The 23,503-nt window shown below is 32.6% G+C and overlaps 1 protein-coding gene across 1 annotated transcript in view; it reads right to left on the reverse strand.

The window, feature by feature from the left end:
- Nucleotides 1–1,803: 1,803 nt before the first annotated feature.
- LOC113515529 (mannosyl-oligosaccharide alpha-1,2-mannosidase IA) overlaps nt 1,804–23,503 on the reverse strand; it is a 94,060-nt gene continuing 72,360 nt past the window's right edge. The window contains exons 4-10 of the mRNA XM_026899776.3: nt 15,141–15,243; nt 13,624–13,731; nt 12,323–12,550; nt 9,037–9,175; nt 7,632–7,776; nt 6,665–6,781; nt 1,804–5,467 (exon numbers count right to left, since the gene is read on the reverse strand). Coding sequence (XP_026755577.2) covers nt 5,312–5,467; nt 6,665–6,781; nt 7,632–7,776; nt 9,037–9,175; nt 12,323–12,550; nt 13,624–13,731; nt 15,141–15,243 — 996 coding nt within the window. The 3' untranslated portion in view covers nt 1,804–5,311. The remainder of the gene's footprint in view (nt 5,468–6,664; nt 6,782–7,631; nt 7,777–9,036; nt 9,176–12,322; nt 12,551–13,623; nt 13,732–15,140; nt 15,244–23,503) is intronic.

Here is a 23,503-nt window from a genome sequence, read left to right on the forward strand (position 1 = left end):
ATAGGTGTTTCATGGTTTCAATTTAAGGGTCCACACGTTAATTTTTATACAATATCGCTATAATAATATAAAAACTATATCAAAATTCAAATTCGGAACCTACTGTTTGTTAATGTAATAGGCCGATGAAATGCTTGTGTGCCTATAATTATAGTCGTAATACTAAATACTACATGTTTTACACATATCCACTAGTTCATACAAAAAAGATATGTATTCTAGAAATAAAATTATTATTATACACTTTTAAAACATTTGCGTTTTATTATTTAAATACGAGATCTGTTAGAAATTAATTCAATAAAGACGGTAATGTATTCGTTATAAATATATATATATAACCATATTAAGAGTTAACAAAAAAATTAAGTTAATAATTTACAATAGATTTAATCTATATTTATAATAAACGACTGGTTCGTTTATTACATATTAATTAGTCAAGGAAAGAGATATTAATTTTATAATGAAGTATTAATGAGATAGTGTGTGAACGATATCTTCCAATCGACAGCACTGTATAATATTAGAGCCCATATAAAAAATATTTCCTATTCAGTATTACAATAGTTTATGAGCATAAAAACATGTCTACGTTTAACATTACAAAAGATAATTTAAGGAAATTTTCGATATTACAAAATCTTTACCACACCGTAAGAGTATGTATTTTAACGAACGTTTATAATAATTTCGTTGGTCGTCAGTACTGAGCTGTCGTTCACCATTCTTCTATCGACAACGATCACAAGATAATAGCTACCGTTTGTTTTTATCATTGTTATACAATAATAAATGATTAATTGAATACGTACAATTGAATTAATAAAATTATAAAGTTTCATTACGTTATTTATGGACAACTGTATTCAGTGAATGTCATACAAAGGGGTTATAATCATTTTGGTTGCACGACTTTTTTTTTTGCTCGTGTATATTACTTTTATATCTTAAAATAATTCCATTAATTAGTTTGGTACCAATTTATTATTAATTTAGCAAATTTATTTTGAAGGTCAAGGTAATTTTACTATCTTGAGTACCAATTTCGGTACATTAGGATGTGTATTATTTGAGAATATTCAATAATTAGTATTAAATATTGCACATTATATGAGCATGTTTTCGCAGTATAATGTTCCGTTTGTGTGTATCGGTGTTACTGAATATGTATGTATTAATAGATATCCAGATTTGGTTCTAATGTTTAACATGATAAGATGGAGTTAGTGAATTTATAAACTTGCACCATATTGTGATTTATTTAATGGAATTTTATTAAATAGAAATGCAAATAGGAACTGATAATTAAAAAGTATCTTGTGGCCTCTAATTGGAAGAGTATTCTTAGATTTCAAACGGTACAGTCAGCAACATAAGTTTATAATACATCACATTTTTATACATACAGATAGGTGGCGCTGTGTGATATGTCACACAGTGCCATCTATTATCTATGGTTTTTACAATTAATCATTAAAGTCACAGTCCGTGCAGTAGTACTTTGATTCGTGCTAATCCTCATTCTCCATCGAGATAAATTTTGCAAAAATGATAAAATTCTGACATTTAAGGGTTGAATATATGTTATATTTCATTTATTTATTACAGGAATCGTATATCTGTTTTATATTTTGCTTTCTGCTGATTGTTTTATTTTTCATTCGATTATACAGTTCCTATTTCACTTTTTATGTACCAAAAACAATAAATGTCTTTTTTTTAGTTTAAATGTGTCAAGGATATTTCAAATATCAATATCATGCTATATCCAGCAGAAAGTAAAAAATGAATGCAATTCTATTTTCTCGTATCAATATGGTCGATTTTCTTACCTTCATTAATTGACTTGAGCAAACATTAACTTTGGGCTTGAATTAGAGTGTTTATTCTCAATATATATAAAATTAGAAGAAGATATAGAAATATTAAAAATATAAGACAATATTAAAAAAAGAAATAAAAAACTTTAATGTAAAAACGTTTCAATTTTTTTTTCAGACTACGTTATTTATATTTATATATTACTTGTAACGTAGGTTATTTTTTGTTAAACATTTTAACCAATTACAGACGAGGTTATGTTTAAGGTATTATTCTATTTCCATTATTTTATGTATCGTAAGTTAGTTTTCATTTCTTATCCATTACAGTTTCAACTATGGGTTACAATCGATTTGTACAGTCAATGTTGCAACCAAGTTGACATAATTGAACTATGAATATAATACAGATAATCGTGTTGAACTATATTTACTGGTCAAGTAACTCACTTTTCTATATTAATGTATAATGAACGGTGATAAATTATGGTTGAAATAACCATCACCAAACTTATTGTGGTCCAACTAATAATTTACATTACCTAAGCTAATTAACGTTCATTTCACAAAAGAAAAATTTATTACAATTTAAATTAAATAAATATAATTGCAATTAATTAATGTTCAATAATTAATTATATTATGAATTACATTTTCAGGTCAATATATTCAAATGGTATCTCGCTATATATAGATTAAAATAGAAAGAACATAAGAAAATTAAACAGAAAAATCACTTTAATATTTTACAATAACAGTTCGTGAGAGAAAAACAAAGGCTGTATTTAACAACTTATTAAATAGCACGAAATATTTAGTAACGGCATTGCCCTCAACACAATTTGACGCTCGTCCAATTGGGATGCAATCTGGTTGTTGCCAACATTCTATTTAATAGTAAGTGGTTACACAGTTTGTTTTAACATAACTTAATGGAAATGTAAACAAATGACTACTCGATCCGATCATAAGAAGGTCTCCAATAATATCCAATAGTAGTCCGAATATAAAATCGATCATTGATTTAATTTTAATATAATATCTACCGGTTTAACTTACGTGTAATTAGATTGAGAAAGTTCTACTAGTTTCGGAATCAATTCGTGATCCTTAGTCATGAGTCATCATTCATTTAATTACTTTGATTTATTACTAATATCTTTTAGTGTTTTTTATGATAATTTCAACAAACCCTTTTCATGAAGTTATATTGAAACATACTGTACATAAAATACGCCTATGAAATAAAATATTGGGCGTAATGCGAAATGCTTTTACATGTACGGGTCCTTTTAGACAAGTGATAAACAAATATATCGATGGATACGTTATCGCTACCGCATGCATAAGACAGAGAGGGTATACGCTAACAAAAACGTTTATTTAAACTTTTATCGATAGATTCATTTACCTGTTGTCTATGTTCATATGAGAATACACACTTAGTTGCCGGGCAAATTAACAGCCGGTACATGCAAAGCACAAAAGGTATTACACTCAGAAATCCCGTGATGTATATGTTAATGATGTATAACAAAAGGAATATGTTCAAAATTATTCTTCACGGAAATCAATTATCATAGTTTTTTAATAAAAAAATAAATAAATAAAATTTGTGATAACAAAATATACATATATTAACGCCAACAGACAGTATTTTCGTTTAAAATTAATATAATAAATAATAGAATAAACAAAAGAATCAGCATAAACAAATCCTGATGATTTCAGTCTATGCATTATATCTATCTCTGTCTAAATCAGCCTCTGTACGTACATAATCTTAAATTGGATGCGTGCGCGTACATTATTCATTGATCTTAACATCTGACCAATACTATCATTGAATTTCTAATTGTAATTCCTTCACAAATAATTTGAATGCAAATAAATATACAATCATTATCTAGAAGAATTGTCGTTTTTCATCTCAACAATATACTGTGACGAATCATAGTTTTATTTAACTACATCTCACATAAGAAAACTATACAACTAATTTACAACAAATAAATTACGACACTTATATTAATCATCATATATTTTGTTTCAATAAATGTTATGTCATTGTGTTATTAAAAAAACATCACATTGTAAAATGCGAGAAAAGATCATTGTTATCCTTTTGATAGTAGATTAATAAAGACTGTATTGATCATGAATTGTAGGATTCCAATTCTGATGGCCCTGCGCAAACGATGGACATTTTGTTTGCAGAGAAAAGCTTTTATGTAAGCAGAGTATTTGTACAACATGCGTGTAGAATGCAATTTTAACCACCTATTGTATATGAGTATAGTAGCCGTATGGTCCCGGAATAGCCGCGTGGTCCCGGCATAGAATAGGCCACCCCTTCCTTTCCCGTGGATGCCGTAAAAGTCGATTAAGGGAGGGCGAGGGATGGGCAGCAGCGTCCCTCTTAAAACATCACCAAAGACTAACTGCGGTTGTCAACCCGACTGCAAAGCAAGCAGTTACTGGCAAAATCCACCAAGAAGAAGGTCTATGTTCAGCATTGGACAGTTAACGAATGATATCATCATTATGGACATCAGAAAACACACATTCTATCCCGTCCGTGTCTATATGCTTTTACCTGTCACACTTATTCCTCTAAACAAAATACAAACGGATCTATTGATAGAATCGTTATCGCTAACAAGTCTACGACATGCGCTGTCTAGTTCTTTCTCATACAGGCGCTGATCGAAGCCTGATCTTGACCTTGTTCGTTTGTACCTTGTCTACTGGGGCAGATAGCATAAAAAATAGTTTTACATATTTGATACTTTATAAGAGAATACAGCGTGAGTAATTTTTATATTCGATATTCATATTTAATTTAGATTACATTAGTTTTAATAATTTTTTTTTTATACAACTTAGAATGGCAAACAAGCTGACGGCCCACCTGATGGAAAGTGGTAACCGTCGCCTATAGACATGAGCAGTACCATGGACATAACAGAGTATACTATTTCGCCCATGATACCCCCCATGCGTTGCCATTCCTGAGGACTCAGGTGTTATTCCTCTGTACCCAGTAAATTCACGCCATATCCCACCCTTCAAACCGAAACACAGCCATGCAAACACAACTGCTTCACGGTTGAAACACGAATGGGACAGAGGTACCCAAGCATTCGACTTTTGTACAAAGTCTCCCTCTGGTTAGCATTCACCATTCCTCACCATTTCTCAGTTATGCAATATTTTGCTACTCTGTCTTAGGTGCCAATATTTTTTTAATCAATTTTTATTATGCAGTTTCAGCTGAATACAATTATGGCACGTTATTTTAAAATTGGAAACATCGGTAGAATAACAATGATCAGTCGTTTCATATAAATGATTAGAATTATAGCCATGACATAACGAGTTACAATTGAGTACTTTCGCCTGGATGTATCCTCTCCAACCACTTACTACCTCATAGGCGACTGTATTAATAAATACGCGGTAAACTCAATAAAACAATTAGCTAGTGTTTACACCCGGTTGTCTTCGTTCCCCAGGTCGATGGACTTGTCGGCCGCTCTGTACAGTGGGTTCTTGTTCTTGATTGGAAGAGGATGCGCCTCTGTGTTGAGCACCCACTCGTCGAGGGGTAATATCGAGTCGTCAGCGAATAGGAGGTATAAATACTGGAACAAGGAATGAATCATTGCTTTATATATATCATACAGTATTGTCAATATAAACTTGTATGACATATTAATTATTTATTAAAAATTTGCAATTATTATTCATATTATTCATTTATATACATACAAATATATGATAAAAGGGGGAAGGGACTTTTAGTAATGGGAAGGTTAGTCTCCATAGCTATTAATATACCTTATCAGGTACCTCCAAGCGGTTCCCCCTGAAAACCATCGTGACTAATTTATCGTTGAATTCGTCACGATGGACTAACTGACCTGCCTTTTTATCCTCACCAATCATCTCTCACTGCAGTGTATACTGATAGCGCAGGCAGTGTAACCATTCTATTATCATCCATTAAAAAAATATATATAATAAAAATTATAGTTTAATAATTAAAGATTGTGTAAAAAAAAAAAACCCAATTTAATAGAGGTAAAACCAGTTATTTAAATTTCAAAACTAAATTACTGAAGCAATTTTAATAAAAATTTTATAGGATCAATCTGTAAGTAAATTCTTTGAGATAAAAAAGAATTTTCCAAATTCGTTCAGTACTAACAGAGTTATAAGGGAACGAACATAACAAAAATACAACCGAATTTAGAATGTTCTAAAGTCGGTTGAAAATTGTAAAATATATGTTTTGATAAATAAAGAAATTATTACAAAAAAGATTGTAAATTGTGTAAATTTATCATTTATCAGTGAATGAAATTGTACTAGTAGGTAAATTTTTCTAGCTTTTATAAAAACATGTTCTGTGATTTGTCACAATCTACATGTTACATGTGGATGTCTTTGATATTACAAGTGTTAATGGGATTTTTTTTATCACTGAGGTGGCAGCAATCAAGCATACGGCCCACTTGATGGTAAGTGGTTACCGTAGCCTATGAACGCCTGCATTACCAGGGGTATTACGCGCGTGTTGCCGACCCTGAAGAAAACTCTTAACCTCCCTTTTTGAAGAACCCCATGCTTTAGTCACTTGGGAAAACCTCGGCAGGGAGCATTCTATAACCCGAGCGTTCATGGGAGAAAACATCTCTAAAATCGCGTTGTACGAATTTCGATTACCTGATTACCGCCATTTTGTGAAAAAGAAACGCGTAAATTTAAAATTAAAATATATGCTTGATTGTACTATTTGTTGTATAACAAAATGTACTGAAATTGAATTAAATAATCACCTTGAGCGTTTCTGCAAGGAAGAAGCTCTGCTGCACATCGTCGCCCTGAGGGTTCTGGTGGTAAACGTTGACAATACCCGTGTAGCCGCCCTCCACGCGGCAGTGTTTCTCCAGCGCCTATCACAAAAACGTTCATTATGTTTACTAGTCATCCACGTTCCTAAAGGGGGAGCAGACAGAGGCCTCGGTCTTACACCTTTACCCAGGCTTTGTCTTCAGGTCAAATTTTTTTTTATTTATTGAGGCAAATAAACAGATTTTACAGCATCTGTGACCATTATATAATAAATATACCATCCAATCAAATTTGTATACATTAATTCGAATGCTGGTGAAAGAGTACAAAATAAATTGTGTTCCAGAAAAAAAAATAGAATAAACCAATTTCAACTGTGACAAATATCAGTTATTTTGATTTCAAAACTAAACTACTGATATTTTTAAATTTCTATGGGACCAATCCGTAAGTATATTATTTCAAATAAGAAAAAAAGACTTTTTCAAATAGGTTTACAACTGACGGAGTAACAAACATAGTTATACAACCGAATTAAGAACCTTTTTTTTGAAGTAGGTTGAAAATTTAATTTCACTAACTGTACTTTTATTAATAACGTTATAGCGGGATTATGATTCTTTTATAAACATATTAATGTAGTAAATTAATGAAGAATGAATGGAGATGTCGGTAGGGGCCGCCCTAGACGGACGTATATCGACTAAATAGGCGACGTGCTGAAGAAGGGCCAAATTAAAAGTACCCGTAACCGGCGAGCGTGTATGAAAAGATTGATGAATGTGGAAGAAGCGAAATTTGTTTGAATCGAAGCATTTGGCGTTCCATTGTTTCTGCCTACCCTAATGGGAGACAGGCGTGACAGATATGCATGTATGTATGTATTAATGTAGTAAATTTATAATGAGATGTAAAAATATAAATTTTAGGAATAAGGCGATAAATCCTAACCTGCACTGCCTCCCAGCCCCAGTCGCGGTACTTCTGCTCCTTAGTGAGCCGCCACATGATGAAGTAGCTCTCGAAGGTCTCCGGCCTCAAGAGGTACACCTTCTCATTACTCTTCTGTGCTCGAGCCTCGACAGCGCCCGTGAATCTGCAATGTTTGTAATTTACGAGGTGTTTTATCACTGGATACTTTTTATTTATTTTATTTAATACTTTATTGTACACACTAATTATACATTAAAATATGACATGAAGTAATCAAATGTACAAAGGCGAGCTTTTTTATTGTTACCTGTATTCGATGAAAAACATTTAATTTTGTTTATTTTCAATAGAAAAAAAGCGGCAAAGGCCTCTATGCTCATATACTTTCTTGTTTCATACATAACTCGACGTCTATGATTATGGTGGCATGAATGTACTTAAATGCCAGTTCCAAACACTTTTAACTAGGGGGGAAAGGGATTGTTAGTAATGGGTTCTGAATGCCCCCTTGCTAGCAATGTGTCCTATCAGGTCGATCTCCACGCGGTTCCCCCTGGAAACCATCGTAGTTAAATCTTGTTATTTCGTCACTATGGGCTAACTGATCTGTTACCACTCTCACCTATAATCTCTCACTGGTGCTTCGCCAGAGAATACAGATAGATCAGGTAAGTTTGCCTTTCCCTTCATCATCATCATCATATCAGACTTTAACTGACCACTGCATAAGCCTTTTCTTGGGATATTTTGCCAATAGTTACCACGTTTGGCAGGCGGATTAACTATGGCAGTTAAGTTTTAGAGATGTTTTAAGAGGGACGCTGTTATCCATTGCTCGCCTTCCTTTAGCCGACTCTTACGACACCCACGGGAAAGTAACGGGTGGCATATTCTATGCCTATAGATATATATATGGATCACATGGTCAATACATTGCTATTTCATTATCATCCATATAATAAAAAGAAACACTCCTGATTTCAACCTATTTAATAAACATTGTCAGACAATGCACACTCGAGACTGATGGTTGTGTTGTGCAAAGCACGGATTACACAAAAAAATAAATAAATACTATACTTTTTTTAATACAACTTAGAATGGTAAACAAGCGGCCCACCGGATGGAAAGTGGTAACCGTCGCCTATAGACATGAAGCAGTACCATGGACATAACAGAGTACACTGTTTCGCCCATGATACAAAGTGAAATTTTGCTAACATGCAAATCATCCATCGTTTACGCAGGCCTTTAGTGCTTTTTAATGGGACCTCGCTTTCTCTTTTTGTAATTACATATACGAGTAGGTATGCATGTAAATCTTTTTTTTTTTAGTATATCAGTTTAATTTTTTGCTATATCAGACACTCGACATTGCACCATAAATCTATCGGTCATGAGATATATGGCAGGCGAAGCTCACCTGAACGCCTCGGGCCCGAGCCGCGTCTCGGAGCGCGCGTAGCTCTCGTGGCAGGTGTGCGTGAGTTTGCGTGCCACGTCCATGTACCGTTCCGATAATGAGTTCTCTAGCGTAGTGGACGCCAGTGCGAACATGCCGCCTGCAAATTAAACAATAATAAATTAATCTTACTAAAATATTAAAACTGTAATTATATTACGTGGTTAACACATTTTCAACATACGCTTGTCGCACTAACTTAGGATTCAATTCTCCCCTCAACAGAATTTTATTATCCTATAATAAAGCTGTAAACGTTGACCATGATATCGACATCTTTGGTAATTCTTTAGTGCAGTTTACTAGGCTTATTAATAATATGGATTGGTAATTGGGTCTTCTCTAATATAATTGTTACTTAGTATACATTGACGCTTATCTGTGAGAGCTGTATCCACCTTTAATTGATATGTTCATATAGCCTAAAGCTTGATAGTGAGGAGTGAGATGTTTTTGTTCAAGTAAACTTAGATTTAAGCATTTTTAATAGTAGTTTTTCACTTTTTACTTGCTTATATCATTGTACATTGTCTGCTTAATTGTAGTGAGCATATTGTTGGTGTGTCTTTTATTAATAAACAAATATTTAAGAAAAAAAAAATAACTTGTAGGATGACCCCCCTCCCCCACACTATATGGAGTGACGATCTCAAATGCATTGCATGAAGTCAGTGAATGCAGGTGACTCAGAACCGTTCCTTATGGCAGTCTATGAGAGAGACCTATGTGTTCAGCAATGAACATATAATAGCTGAGATGGTGACAAATATGAGAAGTCTCAATAACACCAATAGATGCTATAATAATATTTTTTAGAAAATTTCTATCTATCCGTCTGCTTGTCCCTATGTTTGTCCCGGCATCACGTAATAACAACAGGACCAAATTGGATTCTTCAAATCTGGTGCATGTTTGATCTTTACACGCCATCTCATCAGTGGTCTATTTCATTCTCCAACTTCTTAGTTCATGTCCAAGTCCACGCTTACAAAGTAAAGGGGAAAAGCCAATGTATAAATAAAAATGATCCATTTTTCTTTTTCTCATATAAATCATGTTAGCCGCCAACTCAAATATTATAAATATTGACGTCAAACACATCAATCAAATTTTGACAGAATGACGTCTTTAGGGTCAGCTAGTGAACTTATTTTTATCTATTTATCTTCATTACTAGCTGTCTGTCCCGACTTTGCTCGCGTACATCAATATAAAACTATCCTACGTGTTCAGTTCCTATATAACCCATCAAAGCAATCAAATTTCTTTCAAATCCATTCAGTCGTTTAAGCGTGATTGAATAACATCCAAACATTTGTACAAACTTTTCTATTTACAGTACTAGTAGGATTATTTATTTTCTTTTATGGGAATAAAAGCAACCAATGGCCTTTATGTGTATAGCAATTTCATAATGATTATTTTAGACCTTAAGGGGCTAATGAGTAAAAAACTAATTCATTGTCACAAAATTATAATACTAGTAAAAATTAGACCATATTATTATTTTCAATCAACTTCAAAAAAGACGTAATCAATTGTATTTATTTTGTATTGTATTTTTAATGTTTGTTATCTTATAACTTCGTCAGTTGTAAACCGATGTGGTATTTTTTTTATCTGAAAGGATATTACAGATTGGTCACATAGAAATTTTATTAAAGTCGGTTTAGTAGTTTAGTTATTATATAAAAATAACTGGTTTTGTCACAATTGAAGTCGGTTTGTTTTTGTTATTCAAAATCTTAAATTATAATTTGTTTTATTTGAAATATTTAATATGTTTTCTACATTTTTTAAATAAATAGTTGTTGAATGAGTGCAAGTAAATATACAAGAGATAAAAAGTGTGTAACCGTGTTATATAGAAACAGTAAGAAGAAGACAATGAAAATGGTTCAACCGTTTTTCATTGTTTGGTTGTAGACACACACACAGACAATAGGTATGAAAACAAAAGTGACTTTTTGCAAGATATGTACAGTACAGTTAATGCTGTCTATCGAAACAGTAAAATATTAAAACATCTGTTAAAAACTGACAAGAAAAAAAAATCAAATAAAACTAATGTTCGTAAATGAACACAAGAAAGTAATAAAAAACAAGACTTTAAATTCTTAAGTAAAATTTCTGCAGAAGATATTTAATAGCATATATCTGTCATATTTATTTTATACATTCTCGGCTTGTGGCCTACAGCGCTTGCACGGTGTATGCGTTTTTATGTAATGCTCGCAATTTATTAAAAATCATTAAGTCGTTTAAGTCGCCATTTGTTAAAATTCATTAAGCCATTTAGATGACATATTGCATATACATACAAAGAATACAGGTAAATCCTGAACATGGTACCTTCTTTACTTTTTTTCATTACATTTTCCGTAAGTGCGTCTACACTCCACTTTGGATAACTGAGATTTAGAACGTGATAAAATTTTTCAATCCAATAATAATTAAGGTGGATTTATAACGTAAGATTGATAGTGTCTCTCTGTATCTCCTACCAAAGTTTAAACAAAAATAACTGTATTTATTTTTCAAATATTTCAATAATAATTCAATTTATTAGTAGTCATGGTAAATTTGATTAAAAAGTCTTATGTAAAACTAGTATTAAAATGTTGGAATTTTATGGCAGGTAGTAAAGTGACTTCAAAAGTAAAATATAAAATACATAGGTACCAAAAAATTTTATTCATTAATTTATGCGATATTTGTTCTATGATTAACGTTTTACAGCAAGAGGTCTCTTAAATATTGAGAATTCTTTCACTGTTTTTTTAATGTAACAAATACTCCTTATATAGACGCTGCTAATCCCTAAAGAACCCATTTTCTTTAGCTGTAACAGTATATACCTAATACCTGTTTAAATTAAACATAGTTCATAATCCTCAGGAATAGCGACACATGAAACGTATTATGGACGTCACAGAGTATCAATATATTGTTTTGAGCATGATGCCCCCGAGGTGTTGCCATTCCTGAAGACTCAAGTGTTATTCCTCTGTTGCCTGTAAATTCACTGCCATATCCCAATCTTCAAACCCTAACACAATTATGCAGACACGACTGCTTCACGGTAGAAACACGAATTGGACAAAGGTACCCAAGCAAACGACTTTTGTACAGTCTCCCTCTGGTAAATAGTTATGTTCATGTCTATTGGCGACTTTTATAATATTTCATTAGATGAGTACTTTGTTTGTCATTCTAAATTGTATAAAAAAAAAAGTAATAAACTCACCAGCGAAACACGAGAGATGGTCCATCTTTTCCTCATACACTCTGCCGTATCTGAGCTCGGCAAGGTACGAGAGTCCCGATGGGGACACCCGGAGCATCTTGTCGAGGGCCGCCTGCATCGCTGTGTCGAACATGAGACGGGCTTGCTCGTCCTCGCGGTTCGACAGCAGCCACGCCTTCAGTAGGTACTCGTAGAAAGAGTCGCCTAATGCACCCAGTGACACGTGTCCTGCGAGAAAATATATTTTATTTTTTGGTAGTTGGGTAGCTTTGTTATTTCCGGTAGGTGTCGTAAAAGGAGACTAAGAGAGGTCGAGGGATGGACAGCAGCGACTCTCTTAAGACATCTCCAAAGCCTAAATACGGTTGCCAATCCGCCTGCCAAGCGTAACGACTACTGGCAAAACCCCTTAAGGGGGAGGCTTATGTTCAGCAGTGGATACTTAAAGACTGATATGATAATAATTAAATAAATAAAATTCTATACTGCACTAAATATAATAAATATAATAAAATAAAATGATAAAAAAGGGATAAAAAATACCTATATTTATGGCGATTTTTCAAATGGCTGTATCTTTGATAAAAATGGTCCGTATTGGAGTAAAAAGAAGCAAAACTTGAATTTTCTAAATTTAGGATCTTTCAAAAAAAAATCGCTAAAAATTTAGATTTTTCTTTGATCTCTTAGTTTTTCCGCTAGTGTAATTTGAGGATAGTATTGAAGTAATGGTGCATTCTATGGGGTCAGACATTTAAAGGGTTGTTGTGGTGCGTGAATGGGAAGAAACGTTTATTACATTGTATAAATACAATTAAACCCAGTTACCTGTACACGTATACTATTACCCGTACCCATATAACTGTCGCTTAATGCCTGTATACTTAATTCGGTTATGTGCTGTACTTGGTTACTTAGATAATAAGTTTATACAATGAAAAATAAAACCACAATCAGGATTTCGTTGTCAAACAGTTCGCCGTCAGTACAACTAGAAGCGGATTATACTGGAACTTGCTTTAATTAGCGTTTCCATGACAACCTCCGCAGCGCCAGTGGTCAACCATCTTACTAAGTCCCGGGTTCGATTATCGACCGAACCAATTTAGAATACGAACCGGACGAATTTGCATAAATTGGTACAGCTCTATTCGCGTTATGAGGCAGATGGGCCGTCGTCTAATTTATTACAGTAAAAATAACTTTGAAAACCAAACGATCGCGTGAGGTAATCCTACACTACTGCATTTATTTGTACAGGTTTCCAATACATTAAATTAAATAAATAGGACAACACTTACTCTGTCCCCACTGTCCGGTCCGTGGATTTATGAAGTTTGGATACAAGTCGTTCGGTTTCTCTATATTGTAGAGGACATCGCGGATTCTATCCACTTTCTGCTTGTACACTGTAAAAAAAAACATTAATTTACGTTTACAAAGCGACAACTAATCAATATGTCTACTGGCTGGTGACAATAATAACCTCGCTACCTATCATTCAATATATCTATATAGGTAAAGCACTCGTATATTATATTCTACGACAATGGTAATAGATATTATTATTACAATAACTGCTAGTAAACTGTGAGTTTCATAAATCAACTGTGTCATACTAGCATTCGTTTTATTTTAAAATAGTCTCTCATTTTATTTTAATAGCATGCATAAGAGTATAGTTTGTTTGTAATAGAAGCTGGTTTTAAAAAACAACTCCTTTCATATGATAAGTTTTTATTTATTCACATAATCTCAAAGAATTCTTCATCGTACTGTTATAAATTGTAATTAAAAAGAAAATAATAATATACTTATTAAAGAAAAAAAAAAAACGCTCATCTTTTAAATATTGTAATGTAGATTTAACGTTACAGTTAACATGAACAAAATGAAGGTTTATTGACCACATCTAAAATTGACTCAATACTAACACGCCATGCCGTGAACCGCCGGATGGACTTTTTAATTGGGCTTCAGATTTCAACCGGCCAGTATCCCAATGCACTCACTCTATTTACTCTTACATTTTGGTATTGAATATTATGTATCCATAATTTCAAAATACAATTACTTAAATTGTTATAATTTAAGTTGAAAATAATTACATTGATAACAGAAATAAAATAATTTGGGTTGTAATACAGAAAATTAGCAATTGGCTGGATTAAGATTGGGAATAGTATTCAATTATTTACAGCTACCTCGGTATTTGTTTTCAGGATTCATATTTAAGTGTTCAAGTTTCGTTCTTAATTTTATTGGGAATACCTTTTGTCTATTACAATAAAGCCCACGATGTCCTAAAATATATTAAGGTACAATGGGATTGGCATGCCTAAAGTTTTCCAGCGAATAGAATTATAAATAACGGAACATTATTTTCTCTTTTTACTTGTGATATATATATATATATATATATACAGAATTCAAATAAACAATGCAATCAGGGATTAACCATGACCGAGTCAGTATACAAAAAGTAATATTCTGTTAGTCGCGATACCTTTTATAAAGAATAAGAATGATAGAAATTATATTTGACAGCATTTCAGTCATCATTTTAACATCAAGATTATGTTTTATTCGTCCCCCGAAATTTCGGATAAACTCACGTAGTAATTCAACTGTTCAATGTATGTTCAATATGTGCTGTACAACTAATATTACACCAGCAAGAAGCAATCAATAGGATAATACACTATATACTTCCAGTAGATTTTTATTTTTATTGTATACTGCTAACATCTTTGATTTAATCCGAGTTGTCATTAACATTTTGTAGATATATTCCCTAGTTCTCATTAATATGACTTACCATCTCGGCCAGTGATTTCACTTAAGTAGGTGAACTCCAAGTGTAAGGTGCCTACTTCTGACAATATGCTGTTGGGACCTGCCCAGTGATACTGTCTGCTTCCCTGAAATGTTAACATAACAATTAGGATATGCTAGATAACATTTCTTTTAGAATATTTCATACTTAATGATCAGATGCATAATTAAAGATGTTCCTGTAAACTTAAAATTTTATTTTATCCACTGTTGAACAGTATCTTGAATATGAAATGATGTTTCAATCAGAAAAGACAGTTTCAATTTGGAACAATAAGTAAGTTTATTTCATATTATTTTACATTACAGAAAAGAGTGAAGCGCCGAATGAAGATCAGGAAAGCCGAGCCCACTATTTACACATTGCACCAGAAATTCGATTTTATATTATAGTAACGTTTGCCTATAACATTGTACGTGTAGATTTTATGTATTAAGATAAAAATATTCATCAAATTTTAAGTCACACCTGCAGGTACACAACTATGAAAACTGCATCCAATACAGTGCAGTATTTTTGTGTAATGCCGCAACGAACATGCATACAGACTGTTTATGAGCCCTCATATCAAATTTTCTTAAATGTTTCTTATGTACGGACATTATACAGTTATAATTTTTTTTATATATATGTATTACATATATTTGATGATAATGTGTCTATAAATTTAGATTCTACTCTACTTTTTCTAGTCACTTGTATTGGTTGTGACTCCATCATGAATCCCCATGGAATAAGAAATTAATTATGTAACTCATTTGCTAACAATTCTTGTTTGGAACACATTGAAATTGACAGCTTTGTAATTAGGAGGGTACTCTTTGACAGTTTCAGCTCGAAGCGGAATTACAGTTTACAACTGAAATTGTCAAATGATGCATCCATCATCGCAAAAGCGTCAGCCCCAATTTGTTTCAAATATAGAATATTTATTTCAAACAAATTAAAACTGACTCAACAGTTACAATGGAGCTGTAAAAGAGATGAGGTTATAGCTTATTAGATATACATTGACTACTTTTTTATAAGACTCAATTGATATAAATAAAATAACTTGCCCTTCTCAATCCCAAATATAACGTATATATTAAATTTAATATCGGTTGGTTGAGACGTAAAGGCGTCTATAGGTATGAAATACTATTACGTTTATAACATTAGTAAGAATTTTATCTCTCCTATATAGGTTTAAAAAGTTTTTGTAAGAATTCCTATTCAGTTGAAAGTATAATGTAAGTGCTTATGATAAGGGTGCTTAAGACGAGACGTATTTTGCTAACGCCATCCTCGCCGGTGTCGGACAGCTGTCGAGTAGCAGTCAACGCGTAGTTTCCTATGTCTTTGTCAAAGTACCGGCTGTCTGTATGAGCTCTGATGAAGGGATTTGGAAACCAATCTACGAAAATTTCTTTATAAGTTATTTTTTTATCATTTATAGTTTTTTAATGTGGCATAGTATACTTCTTTGATTTTTAATACTGACAGATTGACCGAAAATTATGATGATGTAAATTGTGCTTTTCACGTGAAAAACGTGCAATAGGCGCGATTTATTCTATGGTTAATCATCAATCACTAAGAGAGGAATTTAAATATTCTTATCGTATTTTCACAATACATATACAAAGCATTTTGTATATATGCAAGAGTATCTGTTACAAATACAATTATAGATACAAATTCAAGCTTGCTGTTCCGTAGTATTGTTTAGAAAAAAAAATAATAGATCTTTTATGACAATGGGTGTTAAATGAATAAATAAATAAGTAACCGAAGGATACTTTCTACCTTTTAATAAATTTAAAATTGTTATAAAAAACACTTATTGAACAATGCCCTATTACATACTAAACGATACTTGATGTGCATTTCGTTAGTCGCTCATGCACGAGTTTTTAAATTATGTATGTGTATTGAGTATGTATGTATTGATTAACATATAATGGTAACAGAGATATAAAAGAGTAACTGTTGAGTTTCTTGCGGGTTCTTCTCAGCTTCTCATGACGATTTAAAAGTGCTTGGAAAACAAATATATTTGATTAAAAATGATTTAATTTAATGGATTATAATAGAATGGAATCCACCTTCGCTATTGATTTACGCTAGTGCGGTACTAATATGAGGTGTCGTTAAAGATGAAGTTACAAATTTTTTTACTGAACTAGGTGTTATGTTGCGGAAGTCCATATCAATGGTTATTTGATTAGAATATTTTGTTTAATTCCGCTGTATATACATAGAAGTCGATTGCTTCTGTACCTTTGTCCTATTCGTGTTTCAACCGTGAAGCAGTTGTATTTGCATGGCTGTGTTTTGGTTTAAAGGGTGGGATATGGCGTGAATTTACTGGGTACAGAGGAATAATACCCGAGTCCTCAGTAATGGCAACGCATGAGGGGTATCATGGGCGAAACAGTATACTCTGTTATGTCCATGGTACTGCTCATGTCTATAGGCGACGGTTACCACTTTCCATCAGGTGGGCCGTCAGCTTGTTTGCTATTCTAAGTTATATAAAAAAAAAGGTTGGCGAACTTCTAATAGTAACAGTAGTACACAAGTAATGGTAGCGGAATTAAAGAAAACAACTCTATTCAAATAATCAGTGTTTACGTAACAGTTTGTCTATAGTAATGGATTTATTAGGAATTAATAACCATGTTATGCAGGGTGGACTGCGTGAAAGTCGACCTGACAGGGTATAACAATAAGGCTGCTTAACATCGCTACTAGCAGTTCCTTTTATTCCCCTCTCGTCACATCACTACATAGTATAAAACAAAGTCGCTGTCGCTGTCTGTCCGTCTCTCTCGTATCTCTTAAGAATAACTCACAATAGCCATTTTTTATCCTTTACATTTTACGGGAAAAAATGGCTTATTTACGATGTGATTTTAAGCAATACAGCATTATTTTTTATCCAATTAAGTACCTTAAATACATTGTCCATTTAATATAGATGAATATGGCCCTTTATAGCATGTAATTTAAATGAATATTTTTGAAGATATTACAGATTTAAAATGTAGGGACATAGTAGTGTGGCACTGCACCCGTGCGAAGCCGGGGCGGGTCGCTAGTTTAATTTAAAAGTCAATAAAAAAAATTATACTAGAGAAGTTGCAAACATCTTTTTTTAAAAAAAAAAAAAAAAGTTTGTTGTATTGCCGGTCTCCACAATGATTTGAAATTACAGTGGAAAAAAAAAGAAAATCTCAAATAGGTACATTGATATCCGTTTATCCATAATACGTTATATATCAAAACCAGAGCTGATGTTACTTTATGTAACTAAATTATATAACGCTCGATATCTATGAATATAATCGCATACTATTTGTCACGCAATGGTTAACAACGGCAAAACAAATACAGTATTAAATAAATATATGGTGTTCTGTTAACCAGTGTAGGCAACCACCATTAGCAAGAAAATGAACGTAAACCCATATCAGAAATTAGGTGTAATGTACCCTGCGGTTATGACCACATACATTAGTGTATAAAATATACTAAGCGTAAAAATTTAAGATACTTTCACTTTATGTACTCATAGAATATGATTTAACTGTGCGTGTGATATGGTTTATCTGTGTACTACTTCATTCTAATCCATTAAGTCAATTGATTTATAAACTTTCCACATTATAATTATTCTATCACCATCATCATATCAGCCGTTAATTGTCAGTTAATGCCCACTGCTGAACATAGACCTCCTCCATAGATTTTTTTTTGATGGGTGAAAATGGTATAGTAACCCCGCCTGCGCTAACGGGATACGCTAGCAGAGCAACAGTGAAGGGTGATAGATGAGAATGAAAACAGGCCAGTCCATTACTAACAATCCCCCCCCTCCATAGATTGCCATAAGGAACAATACCGCAAACTGCATCCACTGACTCCCTGCAATGCATTTGAGGTCGTCGCTCTAGCTAGTACATTACGTGCCCGTACGGGGTTGACACTCAAGAACCTTTCTTCCACATCGGTTCTCGGTTCTTTTCGCTTTTAACTTTAGCTTTGTAACCAGCCCACTGCCACTGCAACTTGTTTATCTTATTATTTATTTTGTTTCTACGGATATCCTCATTATGGATTTTATCACGTAAACTAACTCTGAGCCTAGCTCTCCATACTCCCTGAGTGACTTGAAGATTTTGCATGAGGACAAGGGTAATAGAAGCATGTTTCGTTCTTGTTGGTAGCCAAATCCCTTTTGGAGATTTTTCGTACCCCCTGTTCCAAAGTTACCATGACCGCTATATATATTATATTTTTTTTTATATAGTAGGTAATTTTTATCTTAATCCACATGGTCAAAGCCGCGGTTTATACCTTATACCTAATATATGAATACGAAACATCTCAGGTGTGTGACATGTAAACCAGAATCACCTGTTTTTGTTTCTTTAGTTGGGTGGATTGAAATCGAAGCCGAGCCGTTTTATAACGCAACGTGTTGCGAAATATGAAAAGTATTACTACATATTTATAAGTACACACACTTGTACTAATTTCACGGATTTTATTTAAATACTAGCTTTTCTGCTAGCTGCCCGTTACTTCGTAGACGTTGATTTCAGAAATAAGAAAACCAATGAAGTAATATCTTCTAAATGGGGTATCAAAATAAGACATACACCAAATTTTAAGTTAGACATTGAGGAGTACAATTATTAAAACCTTATCCAATTTGGTATGTGAGTACTTTTTGTGTGATATCGGAACAAACATTCAGACAATCAGACAAGATTGGGGGGAAAAGGGATTGTGAGTAATCGAGACTGAGAACCCTATTGCTAGCAATATATCCAACCAGGTCGACCTCCTCGCGGTTCCCTCTGGAAACTATCATGATTAATTCCTGATGAATTCATCATGATGGGCTAACTGGCCTGTTTTCATCCTCATTGATCACCCTTTACTGGTGCCCCGCCAGCGTATCCCATTAGCGCAGGCACGGGTTACCACTCCATTTCATCCAATAAAAAAAAAAATCAGACAAGATTTCTAAAAATTATTGTTTTGGCATTAATCGGTCTTATTAAGACCACTTATATTAATTTGACTTAAATATTTTTTATGTTCAGACATGTTCTAGTTAAAATTTTATGGAAGATGTATATTTTAAAACATAACTGGTATAACAGTATGTATAAATTATTATTTTTATACATACTGTTATAGGATAGGATGAAATAGGATTTTGTAATCTATCATTGGTTGGGGGAGCCATACCGAATCTACATCCTAAATTACAATATTTAAAATCTCAAACATGTTTTCTTTGTTGCCCAATCATGCCAAAAAAGCAATCAATTGGAAGTAAATCGTCTTGACATTATCCATTTCCCAGTAGGAAATAATCCCGGGGGAGTGTGGGACCCTTTTAACTTTGTATGGTTCTACCCGGATATTGCAGTAGAGTCCTTCAACAAAGTGAATTAACTTTTAATCATTATCTTCATAAATTACATACCTACGTATGGCAAATAATACGAATGTATGTAAGTTTACATTTATTTATGGAAGAAATTGATTTACATGGATAGATAGAATATGAGGTCATCAAAAATTTTAGATAGGCATGTCCCATAGTATGTACTTTAAATTTTTTTTTAATTTATTAAAGAAGAAATTAAATTGTTTTTATCCTGAGGATACGTAAAATGCAAATGTAACTGAGCTCTCACGTTAGGCTACTCTGTATCGTCTAATTAAATATTATGTAATTATAAAAATGATATGACATTCTCTCATTGACTAATTTCGAATGTTCAGATTTTGCTACACCATAAAAAACAGCTTTGTCAGTTGTGAGACAATTTATAGGACCAACACGGGAATTTACTCCCGTTATTCCTTTCCCCATTTTGTATTCAATAGGGCTTACGGGATTGAATTGAAAAAGAATTATCAAAATCGTTTCCGAATAGGCGAAGATATTGCATAAAATAGATACAAAAAATATAAGCGATTTCTGAACATCTTTCTTACAAAAATCATTTGACTGAGGAAGCCGTTTGGTAGGAAGATTTGCTATGAATTGTACCGTGATATCGACTAAGAGAATTTAAGAACAGACACAGGATTTGAAGAAAGCGGATTCTTCTCGTATAAGTGTGTAGTCGCAGGGAATGGCTGGACTACATAGGTACATAATGTCATATTTGAAATATACAGAAATTTATTAAATTATATAGATTTAATTTTTTCTGCCGGCATGGTCCCGGCATAGAATAGGCCATCCCTTCTTTTCTCGTAAGTGTCGTAAGAGGCGACTAAGGGAGGGTGAGGTATGGGCAGCAGCATCCCTCTTAAAACATCTTTAAAGCCTGTCTGCGGTTGTCAGTCCGCTTGCCAAGCGTGGCAACTATTGGTAAATCCCCAAGGAGGAGGCTTATGTTTAGCAGTGGACAGTTAAAAGTTGATATAATGGTGATATAGATTTAATAAAATATTGCAATCAATTAAATAATGGACAATTAACTCATAACCGTAAAGACTATAGTAGAGAAAGATGTATCAACCAATACAAACGTTTTGGTTTACTAAGCAATACAAAAAGAAGAATATTCTCAATTCGTCTATTTTTTTAATACGACGACAATTTTGTGATGATTGAAACTGTCGCCTTTGTTTGCGAAAAAAAAAAACCGCTTGTTATTAACAATCTTGCTGTTGATTAGATATACAATTCGGCGTTCTAAATTTAAATATTTTTAAAATGTGCATGTTTTTAAATTTTTTATGTCTCTAGCACCTTAAACATTACAAAGTATTTGACTATATGTATATTATATGTACTGTATATTTGTATAATGCACTAATGCCACATAATTGGGTTAACATTTAGCAAACCGCCGGTGAAGTTGGTTTCACTAATTAGATGAAAGTGAATGTGAACTGTAATAGCCATTTATATTGCGTATGGTTATGGTTGGAGATTCACACCGGCATAACTAATTATACTATTATCATAATAGAATGTTATGATTCTTTTGTAATTAATGTCCGGTGCATTTAGTATACGTACCTACATAAAGGTGTAGAGGAAGAGGTGTAGCTCTAGTAATCAAAATTTATAAAATTTGTAAAGATGTTTTATGATGAATGGAGCCCAAACCCAGTTAAAGTATACTGTGCAGGTAAATTTGTCAAATATTAGGATTTTAAATTAAAACAAGTGTTGAAACAAGTGAAACTAAATGACTTTCCCAAAAAAAACAAAAAAAGGAGTGTGTCCAGCTGTTAGTATAAGATACTCAAAATTTTCTATTATTCTATTAGAATTTTTAATTAATGTAACTATTCTATTATATTTTAGAGCAAAGGTTCTTAAACTTTTATAGTAACGGAACACCTATCAAATAAATTTAAGAAACCCCATATCAAATGATTACAAATCAAAGACACTGTAATTGAAAGAAGAACAAATACTTTTATTTTAAATATTTATAAAGTGAAACTTTTTATTCTTTAATTTTAATATGTATATTATTTCAAAATAATATTTGCACTTAATTATGGTTAGTATACTTAACACCTAATAATAAATAATTTCACGGAACCCTGGAAACTTTTCTACAGATCTCTTTTTAGGAATCGCTTTTGTAGAGGATGGATACATTCTTTATGTATGGTTAACGATTCAATTTCAACCTCTATATGAAAATCTAATGCCAAGTATATTCGAATTTGACACCTTTATTTTTGCAATATGGTTTCATTTTTTAGAACAAATTTAATTTCGAATTCAACATTTGCAATACAGCGTCAGGAATAAAAGAACATCGATGTCATTTTGAGTGATCGGTGGAATGACGTGTAAAGATCGCTAAAAATGAGATTTCCTGGCTGTTTTGCTTTCATTTAGAAATTGATATTCGTTCGTGACGTATAAAATTTATTGTAATTATAATTTTAACATTATTTTTTCGGAGTAAATATTTATCGGTTTATATCATCATTTTAATATTTTTACATGTTTTTTCGTTTTTATTTTTACATTTATATAATTCGTGACATGTAAAAAACGTAAAAAAATAATTGAAAATATTTTTATGTCGGTAAACCAGACTACTCTAGTACCTATTATCAGTATTTTTTAATTTACTGACCATGATTGGACCAAAATTAAAACTTTTTTGGAGAAATAGTTATTTTTTGATTTAGGACATTTTCAACTGTCATAAAATTTATATGGGAAAATAAATATTCGACTTTAAAAAGAACCAACAGAAAATCTGTATACTTTCGAGGATAAATGCTTTTGAAATATATAGCTGGCGCATATTGCTCCGAATTTTTGCATAGAACACCGCACAAATGAATCTATT

Source organism: Galleria mellonella, unplaced genomic scaffold (assembly GCF_026898425.1).
Source record: "Galleria mellonella isolate WM207_F2 unplaced genomic scaffold, CSIRO_AGI_GalMel_v1 utg173, whole genome shotgun sequence".
Classification (NCBI taxonomy): Eukaryota; Metazoa; Arthropoda; class Insecta; order Lepidoptera; family Pyralidae; genus Galleria; species Galleria mellonella.